This window comes from Carcharodon carcharias, chromosome 29, assembly GCF_017639515.1.
Source record: "Carcharodon carcharias isolate sCarCar2 chromosome 29, sCarCar2.pri, whole genome shotgun sequence".
In the NCBI taxonomy this organism is placed as follows: domain Eukaryota; kingdom Metazoa; phylum Chordata; class Chondrichthyes; order Lamniformes; family Lamnidae; genus Carcharodon; species Carcharodon carcharias.
This window is the reverse complement of record NC_054495.1, coordinates 4,931,102-4,956,456: the sequence shown is the minus strand read 5'-3', so window position 1 is coordinate 4,956,456 and position 25,355 is coordinate 4,931,102. Positions and strand designations below refer to the sequence as shown.

The window sequence follows — 25,355 nt, the reverse complement described above, 5'->3', positions numbered from 1 at the left end:
CAATTATCACTGACTGTCGTAAAAACACATCTGGTTCACTAGTGACCTTCAGGGAAGGAAATTGAGTGTCCTTGCCTAGCCTACATGTGACTCCAGACGCATGGCAATGTGGTTGGCTTTTAACTGCTCTCTGATATGGCCTAGCAATCTGGGCAGCTAGGTGTGGGCAATAAATGCTGGCCTTGCCAGTGACACCCACACCCCATGTATGAATAGAAAAAAAAAATCCAATTTCTACATAAGCAGTGAGTTTACAGACAGGCCTTATCGAGGGGAAGGATACTGCTCAGTGGGTGATGAGCCACGGTAGATTTAAGCTACTTAACTGCTTTTTGATTCATTTGTCCCAAGCACACACATATATATGTACATATATACATGAAATATATGAGGGGAATACATAGAGTGGACAGGATAAAATTGTTTCCCTTGGTGGAGGATTCTAGAACCAGGGGACATAGATTCAAGATAAGTGGCAGAAGGTGTAGGGGTGACATGAGGAAGAATTTTTTTTATGCAGAGAGTAGTCGGTGTCTGGAACTCGCTGCCCAAGTTGGTGGTCGAGGCAGAAACTCTAAACTCTTTTAAAAAGTACCTGATCTGCACCTTAAGTGCTGTAAGCTGCAGGGCTATGGGTCGGGTGCAGGAAGGTGGGATTGGAAAGGGCGCCTGGGTGTCCTTGGGCTGGCATGTACAAGATGGGCTGAATGGCCTCCTTCTGTGCTGTAACTTTTCTACATTTCCATGGTTCTATTTATAATCCTGACTTCCCTGTACATAAAAACAAGTTGTTAATTTGGTTGAAGGGCTGTTTCAATCCAGCACCCTTGCCTAACACGTTCAGCCTGTGTACCAATTGCGACATCAATGGCACTGTGCTCACTCCCTTGCTAAACGCGGAAATGTAATTGCACAAACTGTTTTCTCTTTGTGTGTAAATAAATATGTCGGAAGCGTGGAGCTGCTCAGCTGGGTGGCCCGTCCATTATGCGAGTCTTCCTGCTCTTTGAAAATTGCAACGGAAATAAGTAAAAGCAGCTGTCACCCGAGGGGTATTGAGATAGCTTTTGTGAGGCACCATCTCCCCAGAGTGTCACCTGCTTTCACCTGCTGGGGAAGCAACGGTGAATGTTTCCACTTCGAAATGGCATTAATGGTTTGGATGCCGATGGCACATATTGCACTTCTCTCTGGTGAGTTTACAAGCTTGTCACGCCATTTGGTGTTTGAGGTTTTATTAAAAAAAATTGCTTCTGCTTCTTATGTCCTACCTGAAAATATTGAAAAAGAACTATTTTTTAAAAAAGTTTCTTTATGTGATGTAGGCTGGCAATGTTGGCGTTTACCCCCCACCTCTAAATATGCTTGAACTGCTGCAGTCCATGTGGTGTAGGTACACCCACAGTGCTGTTAGGGAGGGAGTTCCAGGATTTTGACCCAGTGGCTGTGAAGGAACGGCCGATATATTTCCAAGTCAGGATGGTGTGTGGTTTGCAGGGGAACTTCCAGGTGGTGGTGATGTTCCCGTGTACCTGTCCCTGTCCTTCGATGTGGCAGAGGTCCTGGGTTTGCAAGGTGCTGTCTTGTTAAGTTGCTGCAGTGTCCTGCTGCCAATGTGCAGTGGCAGAGGGAGTGGATGTTGAAGGTGGTGGATGGGGCACCAACCCAGTGGGCTGCTTTGTCCTGGATGGTGTTGAGTTTCCTGAGTATTGTTTGGAGACACTTCCATTCAGGCAAGTGGGCATTACACTCCTAACTGGTGTCTAGTAGATGGAGGATAGGCTTTGAAGACTGAGGAGGTGAGTTAATTGCAGCCAGAATTCCAAGCCTCTGCCCTGCTCTTGTAGCCACAGTGTTTATATGGCTGACCCAGCTCAGTTTCTAGCCAATGATAACCCCCAAGATGTCGATAATGGGGGATTCAGTGATATAATTGTGTTGAACGTCAAGGGCATATTGTTAGATTCCCCTATATTGGAGGTGCCCTTTGCCTGGATCTTCTGGGATGCCAACCTTACTTTGCCTCTGATCAGCCCAAGCCTGAAGGTTGGCTAATACCTTCTGCAGGCAGGTACAAAGTGTATCAGTATCTGAGGAGTTACAAATGGCGCTGAACATCGTGCAATCATCAATGGACATCGTTACTTATAATACTTATACATGCATATTTTATATAAATATATATATGTTATATGAGTATAAATGAATATAAGAATAGTAGTAGTCCATTCAGTCCCTTGAGTCTGTACCAACAATTAATTAGATCATGACTGACCTGTACTTGAATTTAATTTAGTCACCTTTGATCAAAACCCTTAAAATCTTTAATTTTATTAATCATGGAGATTTAATCAGACACGGGGCCCACCGCCTTCTGCGGGAAAGAATTCCACGTGTCTAGTCCTGTTTTGAGCAGATGCTGCCTGACCTGCTGGGTATTTCCAGCATTTTTTTTTTGTTTTAATTTCAGCTTTTCTGCACCTGCAGCGTTTTGCTTTTGCATTGACTGAATGGTACCAGAGCACAGGGACTGCTGTTATGTGGAGAGACTGGAGAAGCTTGGCTTGCACTCCTTCAAGCAGAGAAGGTGAAGGGGAGATTTAATAGAGGTGTTGAAAACCTTGCAGGGCTTTAATAAGGAGACAGTCGTGTAATGGTATTGTCACTGGTCTAGTAATGTCAAGACCCAGGTTAATGTTCTGTGAATGTGGGTTCACCCCACACCAGCAGTAGCTGGTGGAATTTAAAACCAATTAATAAAAATCGACAATTGAAAGATGGCATCAGTTTTGGTGACCATGTCAATTATTACTGACTGTCGTAAAAACACATTTGGTTCACTAGTGACCTTCAGGGAAGGAAATTGACTGTCCTTGCCTAGCCTACATGTGACTCCAGATGCATGGCAATGTGGTTGGCTTTTAACTGCTCTCTGATATGGCCTAGCAATCTGGGCAGCTAGGTGTGGGCAAGCAATGCTGGCCTAGCCAGTGACTCCCACACCCCCAAGTATGAATAGAAAAAAAAAAAATCCAATTTCTACATAAGCGGTGAGTTTCCAGACAGGCCTTATCGAGTGGAAGGTTATTGCTCAGTGTGTGATGAGCCATGGTAGATTTAAGCTACTTAACTGCTTTTTGATTCATTTGCCCCAAGCACACACATATATATTTACATATATACATGAAATATATGAGGGGAATACATAGAGTGGACAGGATAAAATTGTTTCCCTTGGTGGAGGATTCTAGAACCAGGGGACATAGATTCAAGATAAGTGGCAGAAGGTGTAGAGGGGACATGAGGAAGAACTTTTTTTAAGCAGAGAGTAGTGGGTGTCTGGAACTCGCTGCCCAAGTTGGTGGTCGAGGCAGAAACTCTAAACTCTTTTAAAAAGTACCTGGATCTGCACCATAAGTGTTGTAAGCTGCAGGGCTATGGGCTGGGTGCAGGAAGGTGGGATTAGAAAGGGCACCTGGGTGTCCTTGGGCTGGCATGGACAAGATGGGCTGAATGGCCTCCTTCTGTGCTATAACTTTTCTACATTTCCATGGTTTTATTTATAATCCCGACTTCTCTGTACATAAAAACATGTTGTTAATTTGGTTGAAGGGCTGTTTCAACCCAGCACCCTTGCCTAACACGTTCAGCTTGTGTACCAATTGCGACATCAATGGCACTGTGCTCACTCCCTTGCTAAACGTGGAAATGTAATTGCACAAACTGTTTTCTCTTTGTGTGTAAATAAATATATCGGAAGCGTAGAGCTGCTCAGCTGGGTGGCCCGTCCATTGTGCGAGTCTTCCTGCTCTTTGAAAATTGCAACGGAAATAAGTAAAAGCAGCTGTCACCCGAGGGGTATTGAGACAGCTTTTGTGAGGCCCCATCTCCCCAGAGTGTCACCTGCTTTCACCTGCTGGAGAAGCAACGGTGAATGTTTCCACTTCGAAATGGCATTAATGGTTTGGATGTCGATGGCATATGTTGCACTTCTGTCTGGTGAGTTTACAAGCTTGTCACGCCATTTGGTGTTCGAGGTTTTATTTAGAAAAATTGCTTCTGCTTCTTATGTCCTACCTGATAATATTGAAAAAGGACTATTTTTTTAAAAGTTGCATTATCTGATGTAGGCTGGCAATGTTGGTGTTTACACCCCACCTCTAAATGTGCTTGAACTGCTGCAATCCATGTGGTGTAGGTACACCCACAGTGCTGTTAGGGAGGGAGTTCCAGGATTTTGACCCAGTGGCTGTGAAGGAACGGCCGATATATTTCCAAGTCAGGATGGTGGGTGGTTTGGAGGGGAACTTACATTTGGTCGCGATGTTCCCGTGCACCTGTCCCTGTCCTTCGATGTGGCTGACGTCCTGGGTTTGCAAGGTGCTGTCTTGTTAAGTTGCTGCAGTGTCCTGCTGCCAATGTGCAGTGGCAGAGGGAGTGGATGTTGAAGGTGGTGGATGGGGCACCAACCCAGTGGGCCGCTTTGTCCTGGATGGTGTTGAGTTTCCTGAGTATTGTTTGGAGACACTTCCATTCAGGCAAGTGGGCATTACACTCCTAACTGGTGTCTAGTAGATGGAGGATAGGCTTTGAAGACTGAGGAGGTGAGTTAATCGCAGCCAGAATTCCCAGAGTCTGCCCTGCTCTTGTAGCCATAGTGTTTATATGGCTGACCCAGCTCAGTTTCTAGCCAATGATAACCCCCAAGATGTTGAAAATGGTGGATTCAGTGATATAATTGTGTTGAACGTCAAGGGCATATTGTTAGATTCCCTCTTGTTGGAGATGCCCATTGCCTGGATCTTCTGGGATGCCAACCTTCCTTTGCCTCTGATCAGCCCAAGCCTGAAGGTTGGCTAATACCTTCTGCAGGCAGGTACAAAGTGTATCAGTATCTGAGGAGTTACAAATGGCGCTGAACATCGTGCAATCATCAATGGACATCGTTACTTATAATACTTATACATGCATATTTTATATACATATGTATGTGTTATATGATTATAGGCGAATATAAGAATAGTAGTAGTCCATTCAGTCCCTTGAGTCTGTACTAACAATTAATTAGATCATGACTGACTTGTACTTGAATTTAATTTAGTCACCTTTGATCAAAACCCTTAAAATCTTTAATTTTATTAATCATGGAGATTTAATCAGACACGGGGCCCACCGCTTTCTGTGGGAAAGAATTCCACGTGTCTAGTCCTGTTTTGAGCAAAAAGGGCTTCCTGATTTCATTCCTGAGCTGCTTAGTTCTCAAGCTGTCATTAAGTTCTCTTGACATGGACCGCCCAGCCACCAGCGGGAAAAGCTTCCCTTACCCACTCCATCAAATCCTTGCAACCATTTTCTACATTTCTGTAAATTCAACTTCCCAGCTTCAGAATTCAATGAACTAAAAGTCAAGCTGATGCAACCCGTCCTGTTAATTTAACCTGTGGAGTCTCTGTATTCCCTTGGTGAATGTGTGCTCCCTATCCCCAACTGTCCCCTACCACCCCCTCACCTCCCACCAACCCTCTCAAGGACAATATACATTTGGTGTGGTGCACAGCACTGAATGTAATGAGGGGTGATCTTATTGAAGCATATAAGATCTGAGAGGCCTTGACAAGGTCGATACTGGGGGGATGTTTCCCCTCCTGCTGGAATCTAGAACGTGGGGAGGCAGTGTTTCAGAGTAAGGGGTCTCCCACTTAAGATGGAGCTGAGGAGGAATCTCTTCTCTCAGAGAGTCATTCATTTGTGGAATTCTCTATCCCAAATATCAGTGCAGGCCGGGTCACTGAGTATATTGAAGGCTGAGTTAGACAGCTTTTTGATCGACAAGGGATTCGAGAGTTAAGGGGGACAGACAGGAAAGTGAATTTCAGGCCATAATCAGATCGGCCATGATCTTTTTGAATGATGGAGCAAACTCGATGGGCCAAATGGCCTACTCCTGCTCCTATTTCTTAAGATTTTTTCAGATATAGAACCTATAAAGTACCCACATATAACAGCAACAAAAACAATGCTGGTCTGGTTCTGATGAAAGGTCACCTCAATCTGATTGGTTAACTGTGTTTCTAGCCGCAGATGCTGCCTGACCTGCTGAGTATTTCCAGCATTTTTTTTTTGTTTCTTTTCATTTCAGCTTTTCTGCACCTGCAGCGTTTTGCTTTTGCATTGACTGAATGGTACCAGAGCACAGGGACTGCTGTTATGTGGAGAGACTGGAGAAGCTTGGCTTGCACTCCTTCAAGCAGAGAAGGTGAAGGGGAGATTTAATAGAGGCATTGAAATCTTTGCCGGGCTTTAATAAGGAGACAGTGGTGTAATGGTATTGTCACTGGTCTAGTAATGTCAAGACCCATGTTAATGTTCTGTGAATGTGGCTTCAGATCCCACCAGCAGTAGCTGGTGGAATTTAAAACCAATTAATAAAAATCGACAATTGAAAGTTAGCCTCAGTTATGGTGACCATGTCAACTCTCACTGAATGTCTTAAAAACCCATCTGGTTCACTAGTGACCTTCAGGGAAGGAAATTGACTGTCCTTGCCTGGCCTAAATGTGACCCAGACTCATAGCAATGTGGTTGGCTCTTAACTGCCCTCTGATATGGCCTAGCAAGCCGGGCAGCTAGGGGTGGGCAATAAATGCTGGCCTAGCCAGTGACTCCCGCATCCCCATGTATGAATAAAAATCAAAATCCAATTCCTACATAAGCGGTGAGTTTCCAGACAGGCCTTTTCGAGGGGAAGGTTATTGCTCAGTGTGTGATGAGCCATGGTAGATTTAAGCTACTTAACTGGTTTTGGATTCATTTGTCCCAAGCACACACATATATATTTATATATATACATTAAATGTATGAGGGGAATACATAGAGTGAACAGGATAAAATTGTTTCCCTTGGTGGAGGTTTCTAGAACCAGGGGACGTAAATTCAAGATAAGTGGCAGAAGGTGTAGGGGGGACATGAGGAAGAACTTTTTTTACGCAGAGAGTAGTGGGTGTCTGGAATTTGCTGCCCAAGTTGGTGGTCGAGGCAGAAACTCTAAACTCTTTTAAAAAGTACCTGGATCTGCACCTTAAGTGCTGTAAGCTGCAGGGGTATGGGCCGGTTGCAGGATGGTGGGATTAGAAAGGGCGCCTGGGTGTCCTTGGGCTGGCATGGACAAGATGGGCTGAAAGGCCTCCTTCTGAGCTGTAACTTTTCTACATTTCCATGGTTCTATTTATAATCCTGACTTCTCTGTACATAAAAACATGTTGTTAATTTGGTTGAAGGGCTGTTTCAACCCAGCACCCTTGCCTAACACGTTCAGCCTGTGTACCAATTGCGACATCAATGGCACTGTGCTCACTCCCTTGCTAAACGCAGAAATGTAATTGCACAAACTGTTTTCTCTTTGCGTGTAAATAAATATATCGGAAGCGTGGAGCTGCTCAGCTGGGTGGCCCGTCCGTTATGCGAGTCTTCCTGCTCTTTGAAAATTGCAACGGAAATAAGTAAAAGCAGCTGTCACCCGAGGGGTATTGAGATAGCTTTTGTGAGGCACCATCTCCCCAGAGTGTCACCTGCTTTCACCTGCTGGAGAAGCAACGGTGAATGTTTCCACTTTGAAATGGCATTAATGGTTTGGATGTCGATGGCATATGTTGCACTTCTGTCTGGTGAGATTACAAGCTTGTCACGCCATTTGGTGTTGGAGTTTTTTGAAAAAAAAAATTGCTTCTGCTTCTTATGTCCTACCTGAAAATATTGAAAAAGAACTATTTTTTTAAAAGTTGCTTTATGTGATGTAGGCTGGAATTGTTGGCATTTACCCCCCACCTCTAAATGTGCTTGAACTGCTGCAGTCTATGTGGTGTAGGTACACCCACAGTGCTGTTAGGGAGGGAGTTCCAGGATTTTGACCCAGCGGCAGTGAAGGAACGGTGATATATTTCCAAGTCAGGATGGTGTGTGGTTTGCAGGGGAACTTCCAGGTGGTGGCGATGTTCCCATGCACCTGTCCCTGTCCTTCGATGTGGCTGACGTCCTGGGTTTGCAAGGTGCTGTCTTGTTAAGTTGTGAACAACCCTCTGAGAGAAGAGATTCCTCCTCACCTCCATCTTAACTGGGAGACCCCTTACTCTGAAACACTGCCTCCCCACGTTCTAGATTCCAGCAGGAGGGGAAACATCCCCTCAGTGGGCTGCTTTGTCCTGGATGGTGTCGAGTTTCCTGAGTATTGTTTGGAGACACATCCATTCTGGCCAGTGGGCATCATACTCCTAACTGGTGTCTAGTAGATGGCGGATAGAGTTTGAAGACTCAGGAGGTGAGTTAATTGCAGCCAGAATTCCCAGAGTCTGCCCTGCTCTTGTAGCCACAGTGTTTATATGGCTGACCCAGCTCAGTTTCTAGCCAATGATAACCCCCAAGATTTTGATAATGGGGGATTCAGTGATATAATTGTGTTGAACATCAAGGGGATATTGTTAGATTCCCTGTTGTTGGAGATGCCCATTGCCTGGATCTTCTGTGATGCCAACCTTACTTTGCCCCTGATCACACCAAGCCAAAAGGTTGGCTAAGTCCTCTGCAGGCAGGTACAAAGTGTATCAGTATCTGAGGAGTTACAAATGGAGCTGAACATCGCGCAATCATCAATGGACATTGCTTCTTATAATACTTATACATGCATATTATATATATATGTTATATGAGTATAAATGAATATAAGAATAATAGCAGTCCATTCAGTCCCTTGAGTCTGTACTAACAATTAATTAGATCATGACTGACCTGTACTTGAATTTAATTTAGTCACCTTTGATCAAAACCCTTAAAATCTTTAATTTTATTAATCATGGAGATTTAATCAGACACGGGGCCCACCACTTTCTGCGGGAAAGAATTCCACGTGTCTAGTCCTGTTTTGAGCAAAAGGGCTTCCTGATTTCATTCCTGAGCTGCTTAGTTCTCAAGCTGTCATTAAGTTCTCTTGACATGGACCGCACAGCCACCAGCGGGAAAAGCTGCACCTTACCCACTTCATCAAATCCTTGCAACCATTTTCTACATTTCTGTGAATTCAACTCCCCAGCTTCAGAATTCAATGAACTAAAAGTCAAGTTGATGCAACCCATCCTGTTAATTTAACCTGTGAAGTCTCTGTATTCCCTTGGTGAATGTGTGCTCCCTCTCCCCAACTGTCCCCTACCACCCCCTCACCTCCCACCTACCCTCTCAAGGACAATATACATTTGGTGTGGTGCACAGCACTGAATGTAATGAGGGGTGATCTTATTGACGCATATAAGATCCGAGAGGCCTTGACAGGGTCGATACTGGGGGGATGTTTTCCCCTCCTGCTGGAAGCTAGGACGTGGGGAGGCAGTGTTTCAGAGTAAGGGTCTCCCATTTAAGATGGAGGTGAGGAGGAATCTCTTCTCTCAGAGGGTCGTTCATCTGTGGAATCTGAGTTAGACAGATTTTTGATCGACAAGGGATTCGAGAGTTAAGGGGGGAAGACAGGAAAGTGAAGTTCAGGCCATAATCAGATCGGCCATGATCTTATTGAATGAAGGAGCAAACTTGATGGGCCAAATGGCCTACTCCTGCTCCTATTTCTTAAGATTTTTTCAGATATAGAACCTATAAAGAACCCACATATAACAGCAACCCATAAACACAATGCTAGTCTGGTTCTGATGAAAGGTCACCTCAATCTGATTGATTAACTGTGTTTCTAGCCGCAAATGCTGCCTGACCTGCTGAGTATTTCCGGCATTTTTTTGTTTTCATTTCAGCTTTTCTGCACCTGCAGCGTTTTGCTTTTGCATTGACTGAATGGTACCAGAGCACAGGGACTGCTGTTATGTGGAGAGACTGGAGAAGCTTGGCTTGCACTCCTTCAAGCAGAGAAAGTGAAGGGGAGATTTAATAGAGGTGTTGAAAACCTTGCAGGGATTTAATGAGACAGTGGTGTAATGGTATTGTCACTGGTCTAGTAATGTCAAGACCCAGGTTAATGTTCTGTGAATGTGGCTTCAGCCCCCACCAGCAGTAGCTGGTGGAATTTAAAACCAATTAATAAAAATCAACAATTGAAAGTTAGCCTCAGTTATGGTGACCATGTCAACTCTCACTGAATGTCTTAAAAACCCATCTGGTTCACTAGTGACCTTCATGGAAGGAAATTGACTGTCCTTGCCTGGCCTACATGTGACTCCAGACTCATAGCAATGTGGTTGGCTCTAAACTGCTCCCTGATATGGCCTAGCAAGGCAGGCAGCTAGGGGTGGGCAAGCAATGCTGCCCTTGCCCGTGACACCCACAACCCATGACAGAAAATCAATGAGGAGAAATTGCTTCCTGAGGTCGAACAGTCAGGAACCAAAGTCTCCTTAGACAGCACCTTCCAGACCCATGACCACTACCATCTAGAAGGACAAGTGCAGCATACACATGGGGAACACCACCAGCTGGAAGTTCCCCTCCAAGCCACTCACCATCCTGACTTGGAAATATATCGGCCGTTCCTTCACTGCCGCTGGGTCAAAATCCTGGAACTCCCTCCCTAACAGCACTGTGGGTGTACCTCCACCACTTGGGCTGCAGCGGTTCAAGAAGGCAGCTCACCACCACCTTCTCAAGGGCAACGAGGGATGGGTAATAAATGCTGGCCCAGCCAGCGAAGCCCACATCCCGTGAATGAATATCAACAAATAGAGGGGCATGAGGAAGCATTTTTTCTTTCACACAGTGAATTGTTGTTATCTGGAAGGCTCTGCCTGAAATGTCGGTGGAAGCAGATTCAATAGGAACTTTCAAAAGGGGGAATTGGATAAATACCTGAAGTGGGGAGACTACAGGGAGACTACAGGTAAGCAGCAGGAATATGGGAAATTGAATGATGCAAGTCCTATATTACAAAACCGACTACACCGTAAAAGACCTTCATTAACTGTTAGGGACCTCCTGAGTTTGCGAGACACCATAAGACCTAGGAGCAGAAATAGGCCATTCGGCCCATTGAATCTGCTCCACTGTTCAATGAGATCATGGCTGATCTGATAATCCTCAACTCCACTTTCCTGCCTTATCCCCTTAACCCTCGATTCCCTTACTGATGAAAAATCTGTCTATCTCAGCCTTGAATATACTTAACGATCCAGCCTCTACAGCCCTCTGCGGTAAAGAATTCCACAGATTAACTACCCTCTGAGAGAAGAAATCCCCTCTCATCTCTGTTTTAAATGGGTGACCCCTTACTCTGAGATTATACGCTCTGGCCCTAGACTCTCCCATAATGGGAACCTCTCAGCATCTACCCTGTCAAGCCCACGAAGAATCTTATTTGTTTCAATTAAGGCGCCTCTCATTCTTCTAAACTCCAATGAGTACAGGCCCAACCTACTCAATCTCTCCTCATAAGAAAATCCCTCCATCCCCGGGACCAACCTAGTGAACTTTCTCTGGACTGCCTCCAAAGCCAGGAAATCTTTCCTTAGATAAGGGAACCAAAACTGTTCACAGTATTCCAGATGTGGTCTAACTTGTGCCTTGCATAGTTTTAGCAAGACTTTCCTATTTTTATACTCCATTCCCCTAGAGGTCAAACTATTTCTTTAATGACCTATCACTGCATTGTAAATTCCATAATAACTCAAGGATTGTTACATTATGCAATACAGCATACATTCATACTGATTTCTATTTTGACAATGGCAGATCAGGATTTTGATGCATTGACGCATATGCAGCCAAGAGTTCACAATACTGAAGAGAGATCAACTTATTAAATAGATAATATCACCACAGTTTTAGGCTAAGGGGTGGTAGATTTAAATCAGAGATGAGGAGGAAATATTTTTCTCAAAGGGTCGTGAATCTGTGAAGTTCACTACCTCAGAGTCCAGTGGATGCTGGGACGCTGAATAAATTTAAGGTGGAGATAGATAGATTTTTAATTAGTAATGGGCTGAAAGGTTATGGGGAGAAATTGGAGTTGAGGCCAAAATGAGATCAGCCATGATCGTATTGAATGACAGTGTAGGCTCGAGGGGCTGATTTGCCCGCTCCTGCTACTAGTTCTTATGTTCCTCCTTTCATTTCTTTAGTTTAAGAGGTTGGCCAATTCTGGAAGGTCTGATGACAGGTAAAAATGTGCCTTGGACTATGAAGCTATTGGGTGTTATCACATCAGCCACTTAGTTGCAATGAAGTAAATGGAACTTGAGATCACATTGGAAATACACCAGGTGACCGACGCTATATATCCCATTATTTTTCCATAGAGCCTCCTAACAGTCCACTGAGTCCGGGTATAGCCTGCAGGTCACATACATTGGGTTCACCGCCTTGGGATTTTTTTTTTTGACCCATTCATGGGATGTGGGCATCGCTGGCTAGGCCAGTATTAATTGGCCATCCTGAATTGGCCTTGATCAAAGGGCATTTAAGAGCCAATCACATTGCTTGTGTGTCTGGAGTCACATGTAGAGCAGGCCAGGTAAGGAGGGCAGATTTGCTTCCCTAAAAGGATATTAGAGAACGAGATGGGTTTGACAACAATCCACAATGGTTATCATCACACTTCTAACTGCAGGTTTTTATTGAAATCAAATTCGATTGTCTGCCATGGTGGGATTCGAAAACTGGTCCCCAGAGAATTACCCTGGGTCTCTGGATTACGAGTCCAGCTGCAGTGTCAACTCTCACCAACAGTAAAACACCTTCTTCAACCGCACTCTATTCCCCAGGTTACACCTCCCACTGGCACAGGCCAACTGCAAAGTGACAGACACTCATGGCTCTTACTGACTGGCTGAATGAGTCAGACACAGTTTCCAATTCTGGGAATGCCTCAGTGATGAATAGGTCATATCGCCAGTCCTTAGTCACTGCTGCCCGTCTACCCACAGTCCATCGAGGGTCTCAGGATCTTTATAGGCAGCTCGGTTTTCTGCACATTGCTACATTGAGATCCAGCCCTGCATCTCCCTCAGAAGCTGGAAATCTGACCATTTCCTTTAGGCCTTACCCCACCCCCACACCCCCATGCCCCCTCCCCCAATGCAACCAACATCCATCGCCAGGACCATCTTGTGAAGGATGTTGACTTCTTCCACCACATGTAGGGTTTAAGTACAAGCTGCACCTTATTGAGGGCAAGCATGTTTTAAATTGAAAGCTATTGCATTACTTCGTATATTCCTTCCAGTCCCCGATTGCCTTCTCTCTTTTCTCAATTTTTTACCTCAGCCCTCTCTCTCTCCCTTTCCATAACATCATCCACTATCTGTCCTCATTCACTTGTTTCCATGCTGTGTTTTCCATAGTTTCCCTGCACTGTGTCCGAGTATTGCCCTGCACATTACAATCACCGGGTTCACTTTCCAGTGTCGCCTCCCATCTTCAACCAATCCCCAAAATGCCGCCTTCAGCCAAACACTTGCCCCAGGTTACAGTTCACAGAGCTTTAATGGCACAGAAAGAGGCCATTCAGCCCATCGTGTCTACATCAAATCAGGATGGTGAGTGGCTTGGAGGGGAACTTCCAGGTGGTTGTGTTGCCATCTATCTGCTGCCCTTGTCCTTCTAGATGGCAGTGGTCATGAGTTTGAAAGGTGCTGTCAAAGGAGCCTTGGTGAATTCCTGCAGTGCACCTTGTAGATGGTACACACACTGCTGCTCCTGTGCATCGGTGGTGTAGGGAGTGAAAGTTTGTGGATGGGGTGCCAATCAAGCAGGCTGCTTTGTCCTGGATGGTGTCAAGCTTCTTGAGTATTGTGGGAGCTGCACTCATCCAGGCAAGTGGAGAGTACTCCATCACACTCCTGACTTGTGCCTTGTAGATGGTGGACAGGCTTTGGGGAGTCAGGAGGTGAGTTACTTGTTGCAGGATTCCTAGCCTCTGACCTGCTCTTGTAGCCACAGTATTTATATGGCTGGTCCAGTTCAGTTCCTGACCAATGGTAACCACCAGGATGTTGACAGTGGGGGATTCAGTGATGGTAATGCCACTGAACATCAAGGGGAGATCGCTGGATTCTCTCTTGTTGGAGATAGTCATTGTCTGGCACTTGTGTGGCATAAATGTTACTTGTCACTTCTCAGCCCAAGCCTGGATATTGTCCAGGTCTTGCTGCATTTGGACATGGGTGGCTTCAGTATCTGAGGAGTCTCATGTAAAAGCCAAAAATATTAATGAAAGCGAAATCGCCCAAGGAAAAATTAGTTCTTTATTTAGCATATGAAAAGGAACATCGGAACGGGAGGAGGTCATTCAGCCTCTCGATCATGCGCCGCCATTCAGTTGCTCTGCTTGACATTCAGTACTGCTGGTGCCAATATCGGGCCGAGCGGAGAATGGGCGAGCCACGATATATCGCACGTTTATCGCGAGCGCCAGGGACCAGATTTCCCCCGGGCGGAGCCTTGTGGGCAGGCTGTCGGACAGGTGTGGCTGCGCTTTCTTACTCCTCACATATGCCTGTTGAGGATTTAATGTTCCTTGGGGGCCTCTGATTCGGATTGAGGAGAAATCAGTTACCAATGTGTTTCCTAACCCCGCCAATTATTGTTGTTCCTGCAGCTACAACCAGTAACCACGTTACAGCTGTGACCCTTACCGCTCTTGTTGGGACTGAGGTACTGCTTCCATGCCAGATAACACAAAGCAACTCAAATTTGACACAGATCCAATGGAAAAAGGGCACTGAGAATAAATCCTTCGCATTGTATAATCCTAAATTCGGGATATCAGTCCCAGATGAAAGGTACTCCAGTCGGGTCGTTTTCAGTAGCCATTCACCGCTGGACGGATCAATTCTATTGAAGGCTCTGGAGATGGAGGATCAGGGAATGTATACGTGCGTGGCCAAGCTATCCCCTCCGGGAAGAGCTGAGATAGTAATGAATCTAACGATTTTAGGTGTGTATTCTACATGGAGTATTGTTCACGTGAAGATTCATCTGTGGGGAAATGTGATGTTCATGCAGAGAGGGGGAGGGGTTGAATTTTGGGTTGTGTATCCGGGTGTAAACTTAATACCCCTGCAATTATCTTCAAAACTGTTGTGTAATTCTAACACTTTAACCTAGTCACATTCTAGCTCCAATTCATTATTTTATCATAGAGCTATTACTGAGATATTTAGTATTTGTTTAGCAGTTGCAAGTGAAACTTTTATTTATGGGAAGGTTGGGATTGTCAGACCTAAACGAGTAAAGTTTATCATATTCGTCTTCTCCCATTATTGATAGCCACACTCTGCAAAGATATCAGAGCCATTGACGACTCTCAGCAATCAATCTGTACCAATTAATCTCTAACAGGTACAGACATGAGACAAGAGAAATCCCCTTCCCCAGCGCTGGAGAACTTTGGGAAGCAGATCTACACCGCAAGCATGTTGCACTGATCCCGCGTCACTTCACACACTCTGTCAGATACAGTACCCCTCCCTGTATTCTTCACCCTACTGCATCTTTTTGACGCTCTGTCCCACTTCCTCGCCGTCCACAATCGATCCCCCATCAGTCGCTTTCATGGTCGATTCATAGATCCACTTCTCTGAGTCCTGGTCTGGCCTGCAGGTCACAGGCATTGGTTTCACTGTCCTGGGCTTCAGTGCCACCTCTTACCCTCCACCATGGTTCCAACACTCTTCCTTCAGCCGCACACTAGGCCCCCCAAATTGCGCCTCCCAGTGGCACAGTCCTGTCCTTGTGGCACTTGCTGATTGGGTGATCAAGTGCCAATGATACAGTTTCGATCATGGCCATTTTTCTCAGTCCTGAATCTGGAACATCTCCAGCCTTTTGTTTGCCATCGCCGCAAAGACACCCCCTTCCCCCCATAAAGATGGGGGCAGGGCCCAGAGCCAAGCCAGTTTCTCACACGTTGCTGCATTTCCACCCAACTACCCAACCCTCTCAAAACCCAGTACTCCGACCATTTCCTTTGGTCCTTCCGCACCCAGCAGCCCCCACAACACCCATCGCCAGTCCCAGTCCCATCCAAGACCCATCCCTTTGGCACCATATGTAGGGCATAAGCACAAGTTGGATCTGACTGAGAGCAATAATGTGGCTGAATTGAGACCAATCGCTTTACTTCTTATATTCCTGCTCATTCCTTCCATTCTCCCATTGCCTTTGTCCCTCTCTCCTCACTTTCTTACCTCGGTCCCGTCTTAGCCCGTAACATCATCCATGATGCAGTTGGGCCATTTGATGGAGACATGTAAATATTGACAGGATCTGGTTTCTGTATCTTTTTGCTCCGGATTAATTGTAAGCTCCTGACATGGTTGAAACAGACGTTGAGTTAATTTCTTGTTTATCTCCCCAAGCAATTCCCAATAACAGGGCGATCCCGGTTCCCGCACGGACTGCTGATTCAGAAGTGCCAGTGGCAAATTGTACTTCAGCCTACGGGAACCCAGCAGCCGAGATCACGTGGATTTCCGGTTCCCCTGGAAACTAAACAACAACCCTGATTGAAAACAACAATGGGACAGCAACTGTTATCAGCTTGTAACTCTTTCGAGTACAAACCCGTTTCCTTCTGTTTCAGATGAAGTTACATTGTTTCATAGTTTGCCATTATGAGATTTGAACTCTTGATAACCTTTTAAATGAAAACCAAATCAACAAAATTGGGATAAGTCAGGCACAGCCCCTAATTCAGGTCAGCTGTAAAACCAAGGACAAAAGTTTAAAGGAACCTTACAAACTTTAAATCAAAATGTGATTAAAGGGGTCAGCAAAACACCCCAGTCCTCGCGGTGCCCGCCGAGCACGGAAGGCCTCGAGCGTGTCAGCAGAAACCACGTGCTCCCTCTCCAGGGACATCCGGCAGCGAACGTAGCCGTGGAAGAGGGACAAACAATCGGTCGGGACGCCCCCGTCGATCGCCCGCTGCCTGGACCTGTTAATGGCCAACTTGGCCAGGCCCAGGAGCAGGTGCACGAGGAGATCCTCCTCCTTCCCGACCCCCTTCCGCACCGGGTGTCCATAGATCAGGAGCGTGGGGCTGAAGTGCAAACAAAACACCAATAAAAGGTTTTTCAAATAACTAAAAAGGGAGTGCAGCCTACAACACCCTATGTATACATGGTCCACGGACTCCACAAGATCGCAAAAAGGGCACGTGTCCTGAGAGTCCGAAAACGAGCCGACTGGAGTACCTTTCATCTGGGACCGATATCCCGAATTTAGGATTATACACTGTGAAGGCTTTATTCTCAATGCCCTTTGTCCATCCGAGCTGTGTCAAATTTGAGTTGCTTTGTCTTATCAGGCATGGAAGCAGTACCTCAGTCCCAAAAAGAGTGGTATGGATCACAGCTGTAATGTGGTTACTGGTTGTAAATCTTCTGAGTACAAACACATTTCCATCTGTTCCTATTCAGATGAAGTTACATTGTTTCATAGTTTGCCATTGTGAGATTTGAGCTCTTGATCTTGGGGTTACAAACCCAGTACCATAACCACTTGGCTATTTAGGCCAAGCCTCTATTGTTAGCTTGTACAAGATGGCACCAATGACTATGATAATGGTCAAACAGTGACGTGTATTATCTCCCACCCAGGATCAAACAACACAGATAATTACACGATAAAATTATCGATCCTCTGTCAGTTCCGTATACAAAGACAATTGATTCCAATGATCGCTTGGTAGGGCAGAACTTGAGTATTGCAGAAAAAAGAGACACGTTGAAGCTTTTCACCTTGCACTCATCAGGACACCTCACAATACTACCGATATAAGGGGAAAACAACAATTTATACTGCATGTGAAGAGAGTGCTGGTTGGTTGGCAAGCGGACTCTGATTGGGCTCTGTGTATTAATACATGTGGCTTCCTGTACACACAAACGTTGTTTTCCCTTCATTTTTGGTATTCTTGCAAAGTGCCCTGATGAGTGGAAGACAAAGAGTTTCCACGTGTCTCTTTTTTCAGCAATACACAAATAATGTAATCCAATTCAAAGTGCGCTACCGTTGAGGAACAAGACAGCAAGCTCCTCCCCTAACTAGAGAAGTGTTAAACTTCCCTCACTGGCTGAATTGACATTTTCTGGATATCCGCGATTACACGATTGCTGGGCTGGTTCAATGTGATCGGTTGTGGTTGATTCGCCAGCCGCCCATTTGTAAACCCCAGCCGCACATATTAAAAAATTCAAGAGCGATCATTTTCTTTGGGAGGTTAGAGTTAAGGGAGCTTGCATGTTAAACTGTGGTGGTTTTCCTTTGAGGTTATCGTTGCTGCACACAAGACAGGTGATTCACTTAACATGAAAGGCAAAGACTGTTTTAAATATGTCGATGGGCCAGAGGTACTAACCTGCCATTTCCTGCCACTCTGGCCTGTTGAGCAAAAGCACCAATGTGGATTCTCTACAAAAGCAGAATTACCTGGAAAAACTCAGCAGGTCTGGCAGCATCGGCAGAGAAGAACAAATTTGACGTTTCGAGTCCTCATGACCCTTCAACAGAACTAAGTAAAAATAGGAGAGGCCTGAAATACAAGCTGGTTAAAGAGGTGGGGGGGTGGGGGGGGGTGGTGGGGGCAAGAAAAGTGGGGGTGGGGGTGGTTGTAGGGACAAGCAAGCAGTGATCGGAGCAGATAATCAAAAGATGTCACAGACAAAAGAAGAAAGAGGTGTTGAAGGTGGCGATACTATCTAAAAGAATGTGCTAATTAAGAATGGATGGCAGGACATGCAAGGTACAGCTCTAGTAGGGGTGGGGTGAAATAAGACTAAAAGGGCATAAAAGGTATAGATTTAAAAATAATGGAAATAGGTGGGAAAAGAAAAATCTATATAAATTATAGGAAAAACAAAAGGGAGGGGGAAGAAACAGAAAGGGGGAGTGGATGGAGGAGGGAGTTCAAGATCTAAAGTTGTTGAACTTAATATTCAGTCCTGAAGGCTGTACAGTGCCTAGTTCGAAGACGTCAACTTTGGAAGGTGCTGTCTAAGGATCCTTGGCGAGTTGCTACAGTGCATCTTGTAGTTGGTACACTCACTGCTGTAACTGTGCATCGGTGGTGGAGGGACTGAGTGTTTGTGAATGGGGTGCCAATCAAGAAGTCTGCTTTGTCCTGGATGGTGTCGAGCTCCTTGAGTGTTGTGGGAGCTGCACTCATCCAGGCAAGCGGGGAGCATTCCATGACACTCCTGCATTGTGCCTTGTAGATGAAGTATATTAATTATATATGAAGGTACTTTTCAAATTGCCTCTTTCATTTCCATAGGGCTAGAAAGGCAGATTTTTCTGCTCATTTGCCTGCAATTACAGGATTGCTTGGGCTCCCCAAGTACAGGGAATTTGGTTCATTTTGAGGACATATCTGAAGGATTTTAATGAATTCCCTCACACGAGACAATGGAATACCATGAGATATTTCCTGTTGAGCATCCTGGCCTAATTCTAAGGGCCATTGAAAAAGTAATTAATCAGCACATGAATCGGGATGTAATTGCATTTCCCTTGAGTTTTCCCTTCAACTGTTTCCTCATTAAAGCTTCTTTCTTATTCTTCCACGGGATATGGGCATCCTGGCTGGGCCAGCATTGATTTCCCAGCCCTAATTGCCCTTGAGAAGGTGATGCAAACAACATCCCCCACCAAACCTGGTAATCGAAGAGGCGCGAGGGAGAGCTGCAATAATTACTGTCCACAATCAGTGTACATGACTTACCAGCGAGCCTATCCCGTCAGCTCCAATTCCCATTTTCAATGAAATTGTCCTTATTTCTTTCAAAGCTTTTTCCTTAAATGATACTGCTGAATTTGTCACAGATTCCCCACCCCCCATTGTGTCCGAGTATTGCCCTGCACATTACAATCATCAGCTTCGTTTTCCAGGCCTGCAGGATCGCCTCCCATCTTCAACCAGCCCCAAAATCTCCGTCTTCAGCCAAACAGTTGCCGCAGTTCACAGAATCACAGAATTTTGACAGTGCAGAAGGAGGCCATTCGGCCCATCGAGTCTGCACTGACTCCCCCTCTACAGTTTGCACCGGTCGCCTCAGGCCAACAGCAGTGGTGCAGATCCTCACGCTTCAATGTTAACCAGAGTGTCAGACCTCACGTCTTCTGCATCAGGAGGATTTCTCAGTCCCAGCATTGAAATGCCGCTGCCATTTTGTTTATTACTGCTCCATATCCTGCCCCACCCCCTCCCCCAAAACCATAGTCCACCATTGGTGGCAGAGCCTTCAGTCAACTCCAGCCAAGCTGTCTTGTAATACACCATTACACATTCTTCAGAAGCTCCTTCCTTTGCAATTCCGTTTTGGCCTCTCTCCTCATCCCCACATGCAGCTTGCGAAGGCTCTTAGCTACTTGACACATGAAATGCATGAGGGAAAGTGGTATCCCCCCCCATTAAAAAAAACGTGTCCCTATTGCCCTCCCCAAGCCCAACTAACAAGAGATTGTTCCTGCTTCTCCTTCGTTTCATCCCCAAGGTTCTTTCCTTCCATCTTATTCTTCCTTCCTTACTTCCACCCCCTTTCTTGCAGCGATGAATGAGTGAAAGCCTACGAGGCAGCAGCTGGAAGTGATTGGGCTCAGGACCTTGGTTTCACAAGCGTCTGCTGGTTCCCAAGGTTGTGATGGTTTTACCGTGTCCACCACCGCCCAATATGTCAGGCCTAACTCAATTGACCCCATCACTGCGTCTGGTACAGAAAGCAACAACTGCATCCTGTTGGATAAAAGAAATTGATAACAGAAGCAAGGTTATTGACAGGAAGCTCAAAAAGATTATGTATTTTTTTTATTACTAACTTGTACCCATTGTTTTACTTACTGTTCGTTTCTCGTTGATGATTTTGCAGATCATGGGAATGGAAAGCTAATCATCCCATGTGTGACATTGGGAGTAGTGGTGTTTGCTCTTTCCATGTTTCTCATCGTTCTATTCATCAGGCGAAAATGCAGACCAGCAGGTAAATCATCAGAAAATGAAAGGTGAAACCAAATACCTAAACGACTACAGATATTTCAACTCGGCGCTGGTGTTTCATAGTTCCACCATAATATCTTTCAACTTTCTTAGGTTACTCTGGTCTTACCTTCCCACCAGCTTGCTCTCTCATTCAGTTCAATTTCCGAGGGTCGGCTATTTGCTAATATTCTACCACAAGCCTGCAAACTATGTAGGTTACACTTCCTCCCAGCCTGCTCCCTATATAGACTCTCCTCTCTTCTCCCAGTGTCTTCATCTCCATTGCTCCTTTACTTATGATGCATCCTTCCGTGCTGCTGCTTCTGATGGGTATGTCTTCCTTCTTCCTCAGCTGAGGATCCCCACTACCACCTGACTAATTGACAGGGCCCCTAAACATGACCACCCCTTTTCTCTCTTGTCAACTCACCCCCTTCCCCTATCAGCACCCCCTGCCCCCCTACACCAAAGCCGCTATAGGATTCTACTTGCCCTTATCTTTCACTCTACTGTCTACTACAATCCAAAAGGTCATTGTCTGCCATTTCTGCCACCCCCCAGTAGGATACCACCACCAAGTGCATCTTCCCCTCCCCTTCTCTTTGAGCATTTTGAAAGGGACCAATCCCTTTGTGACACCCCAGCTCACTAATCAATGACTTCCCCCACTTCCCGCCACTACAAATCCAGAAGATGTACCACTTGCCTTGTTACCTCCCCACATCCGACCCCACCCCGCAACCCCTTCCCAAATTCCAGGGCTGCAAGTGCTTTTTCAGGGGAAACAGTGATTTATTTACACCTTTTTCAATTTGACGTATTGCCTTTTTGCTGCTCGCAATGCAGTCTCCACTAAATCAGGCGACCAAAAGCACATTGACGATTGCTTTGTACACCACGTCCATCCAGTCTGCAACTGTGTTCCCCAATTCCTGTCATTTTAATTCTCCGCTCCACTCCAACTCTGACCTCTCTGTCCTCGGCCTGCTGCAGTGTTGTAATAAGGCCAATGGAAGGCAGAGGGGAAGCAATATATTTTTCGATTTACACCTGCCTGGGCTTAACTTTGAGTTCAGTAATTTCAGATCATAACCTCTGCCCCTCTTTCTTGGTCAGCAGCTGTTGGTAATCATTCTGCTGTTACCATTTACACCTCCTCTACATTCTTCTTTTATCTCTTTGCATGCCCCACTGCCAACCACTTTTACTTATTGTCAACGTTCCTTGTGTCATTTAATCACATAAGTCGCTTTAAGCTTGTTGCTTCTGTCACCTTTTCCAGCCCTGACAGATGGGACAACAGTGGAAATGTTTGATCTGTTTCTGCCTCCACTGGAGCTGCCTGGCCTGCTGAGAATTTCCAGCAATCTCTGCCTTTATTTCAGATTTCCAGCAACTGCAGTATCTTGCTTTTGCACCCTCAATCAGAATTGTTGAGCTGGTTTACACCAGCGCATTGCTGCCTTTCATCAGGTGAAACAGCAGATGCGAATGTGCAATAACACAAGTCTCCTAATTTATATTTACAGCAGAAACCTATGTCAACGTTCCCGTTCAAAGAAAGACAATTGAGCAGGTAATTTAAAGCTACATTAATAGTTAGTAATTTCAGCTCTTTACTAAACATTTCACTTCCACTATTGACAGCCTCAACTGTTTGCACCCAACCGGAACCACATGATAGCAATTAGTGTTTGAGAATGTAGCATTTAGCACAAACGGTTCACGTCTTAGTGACATCCCTGACAGTTATCTCTGGAATATTTCAGTGTTCTGTACCACCAAAACTATTGTTCCAATGGCTTTGCATCTTTCCTCCAAGAAACTCGCCATCCTGACTTGGAAATATGTCAGCCGTTCCTTCACTGTCGCTGGGTCAAATCCTGGAACTCCCTCCCTAACAGCACTGTGGGTGTACCTACACCACATGGACTGCAGCGGCTCAAGAATGCAGCTCACCACCTCCTTCTCAAGGGCACCTAGGGATGGGCAATAAATGCTGGGCCCAGCCAGCGAAGCCCATATTCCCATGAATGAATAGTAAGAAAAAATAGCAGAAGAAAAATTACACAGCTTTTCATTGATATAAGACCATAAGACCATAAGACATAGGAGCAGAAATTAGGCCATTTGGCCCATCAAGTCTGCTCCGCCATTCAATCATGGCTGATAAGTTTCTCAACCCCATTGTCCCGCTTTCGATATGAAAGCAGAAAATGCTGGAAAAACTCAATATGGACTCGAAACGTTGACTCTGCCCCTCTCTCCACAGATGCTGTCAGACCTTCTGAGCTTTTCCGGCTTTTTCTGTTTCTGTTTCAGATTCCCAGCATCCGCAGTGTTAAGCTGTTCATTGACTGTCACCGGGACACACAGATTTGAGATAATTGGCAAAAAAGCCAGTGATATGTTAAGGTTTCTTTTTCCTCCATGGACCAGGCTGTTATGATTGGAAAGGAATGCTGAATAGGCTGTGGAAACAGATTCAATAGTCAATTTCAGAAGAAAATTGGGCAAATGTTTCAAAAGGCAACTCAGCAAGGTTTTGCAGAAAGAGTAAAGGAGTGGGACTAATTAGGGAGAACTCTTTCTAAAGGCTGGCACAGGCAGAACAGGCTGAGGAACCAGCTTCGGTTCAGTGTGAATTCATGATTCTGTGAATGATTCTCATTTACTACCCAGAGAGTTGTTGACGTTTTTGTCCCCCTGTTCATTGACTGTGTTGTACCCGCCTGTCCCCATGTCGTCTTAGCTCTTCTGTTGATGCCAATGCCTGAATGTTCCTGGAATAACCGTATTCACTTTATGTTCCAGGATTCATCAGATGTGAACGCCACTTACATGGTAGGGTGGAAGACATATTTATTTCAAGTGAAATTTTATTTAGGTAAATGAACATTATTGAGATACTAACGAATTACACTTGTGGCAACTTCCCACAGGGCCTGAACTTAGCAGAACAATCAGTCTACAGCGCATTACAGAGGTATAATTTATTCTGCTTCATTAACTGTTAGCCAATCCAAAGACATCATGAATATATCTGACTGTCATCTATCTATCTCTGCATCTATCACTTATCTATCTATCTATCTATCCATCTATCTATCTCTGTCTATCTGTCTATTTATCTGTTTGTCTGTCTGTATCTCTATCTGATTATCTGCCTAACTGTCTGTCTACCTATCTGTCTATCTGTCCAACTCTCTGCCTGTCACTCTGTCTGTCCCTCTGTCTGTCCCTCTGTCTGTCTGTCTGTCTGTCTCTCTGTCTGTCTTTCTGTCTGTCTGTCATGTCCATCTGTCTGCCTGTCTCTCTGTATGTCTGCCTGTCAAGTCTGTCTGCCATGCCTGTCTGCCTGCCTGTCTACCTATTATGTATGTCAGTTTGTCTGTCTATCTATCATGTCTGTCAATTGAGCATGACTGTCCATCTCTCTGGCTGCCTGTCTCCCTCTCTCTTTCTCTCTCTCCCCCTCTGCCTGTGAAAGATTCTTTCAACCCCCTTCCACTTCCAACCATGATCTTAGAAGTAACTACTGTGCTGTTCCCATTTACTTTGCACAGATTGATTCTCAGGCAATGACTCGACTCACATTTATTTTAAAATCTCTTTTTTTCAGATAAGCTGCTTGCAAGAATGAACACAGCTCAGCCAGACCCCAGACGGTGTTCAACTCTGAACTTTGTCCTGATCTTTCAACATTATTATACAAACCCTCTTGCGGAAATTCTGTTCTCAATGACGTAGACATAGGCAATTGTCATTCCTAGATCTCTGCTTATTTAGTGGTGCAGTAAATTTCAGTGCCTTTAATCAAGATTGTCATCCACCCAATGGGATCTCTCTACCGCTTGCAAATGAATGGAACTATTTCTATTACCCGCCTTTCTCAATAACAGACCATTACCATATAATGTATAATAGCTTTTTTCAAAAATGTGGTACAGGGACCAATTCCACAATTGAATTGTGCATAGCTCTCACACCTGGGCTTGGACAAGGTGCAGAGGGCATGGTTAGGGGGGCAAGTGGGGGGGGGGTGTTGTGGGGTGGGGGGTGGTGGGGGGGAAGTGGGGGGGGGGGAGTTGAGGAGTGGGGGAGGGTGTGGCTATTTTGTGAGGAAAGTTTGGACAAGCTAGGCCTGTATCCATTGGAGTTTAGAAGAATGAGAGGTGATCTTATTGAAACATATTATATCCTGAGGAGACTTGACAGGGTGGATGCTGAGAGGATGTTTCCCCTTTTGGGAGAGACTAGATCTAGTGGACACAGTTTAAAAAAAGGAGAATCTCCCATTTTAGATGGAGATGGGAAGATTTTTTATTCTTTCTGAGGGCTTTGAATCTTTGGTGCTCTCTTCCCCAGAGAGCATTGGAGGCTGGGTCAATGAATA

General features: G+C 45.3%; 1 protein-coding gene across 4 annotated transcripts; it reads left to right on the top strand.

Moving 5' to 3' along the window:
• Positions 1–945: 945 nt before the first annotated feature.
• Positions 946–24,977, top strand: LOC121271098 (nectin-1-like). Of its 4 annotated transcripts, none has more exons than XM_041176844.1 (7): positions 946–1,193; positions 14,579–14,917; positions 20,850–20,960; positions 22,489–22,535; positions 23,774–23,803; positions 23,902–23,945; positions 24,582–24,977. In XM_041176844.1, the coding sequence occupies exons 1-7, from the start codon at positions 1,145–1,147 to the stop codon at positions 24,583–24,585; spliced, it is 624 nt and encodes a 207-aa protein (XP_041032778.1). In that variant the 5' UTR covers positions 946–1,144; the 3' UTR covers positions 24,586–24,977. The 4 variants fall into 4 exon arrangements, with proteins under 4 accessions (XP_041032778.1, XP_041032780.1, XP_041032781.1 ...); XM_041176846.1 differs by lacking the exon at positions 946–1,193 and adding an exon at positions 3,797–3,999; XM_041176845.1 differs by lacking the exon at positions 946–1,193 and adding an exon at positions 7,496–7,664.
• The last annotated feature ends 378 nt before the right edge of the window (positions 24,978–25,355 follow it).

Coding starts and splice junctions, on each gene's coding strand:
- LOC121271098 (XM_041176844.1), top strand. CDS start 1,145: ATGGCATTAATGGTTTGGATGCCGATGGCACATATTGCACTTCTCTCT. Junction 1,194..14,578: donor ACATATTGCACTTCTCTCTG/GTGAGTTTACAA, acceptor TTGTTCCTGCAG/CTACAACCAGTAACCACGTT. Junction 23,804..23,901: donor ATGTGAACGCCACTTACATG/GTAGGGTGGAAG, acceptor AACTTCCCACAG/GGCCTGAACTTAGCAGAACA.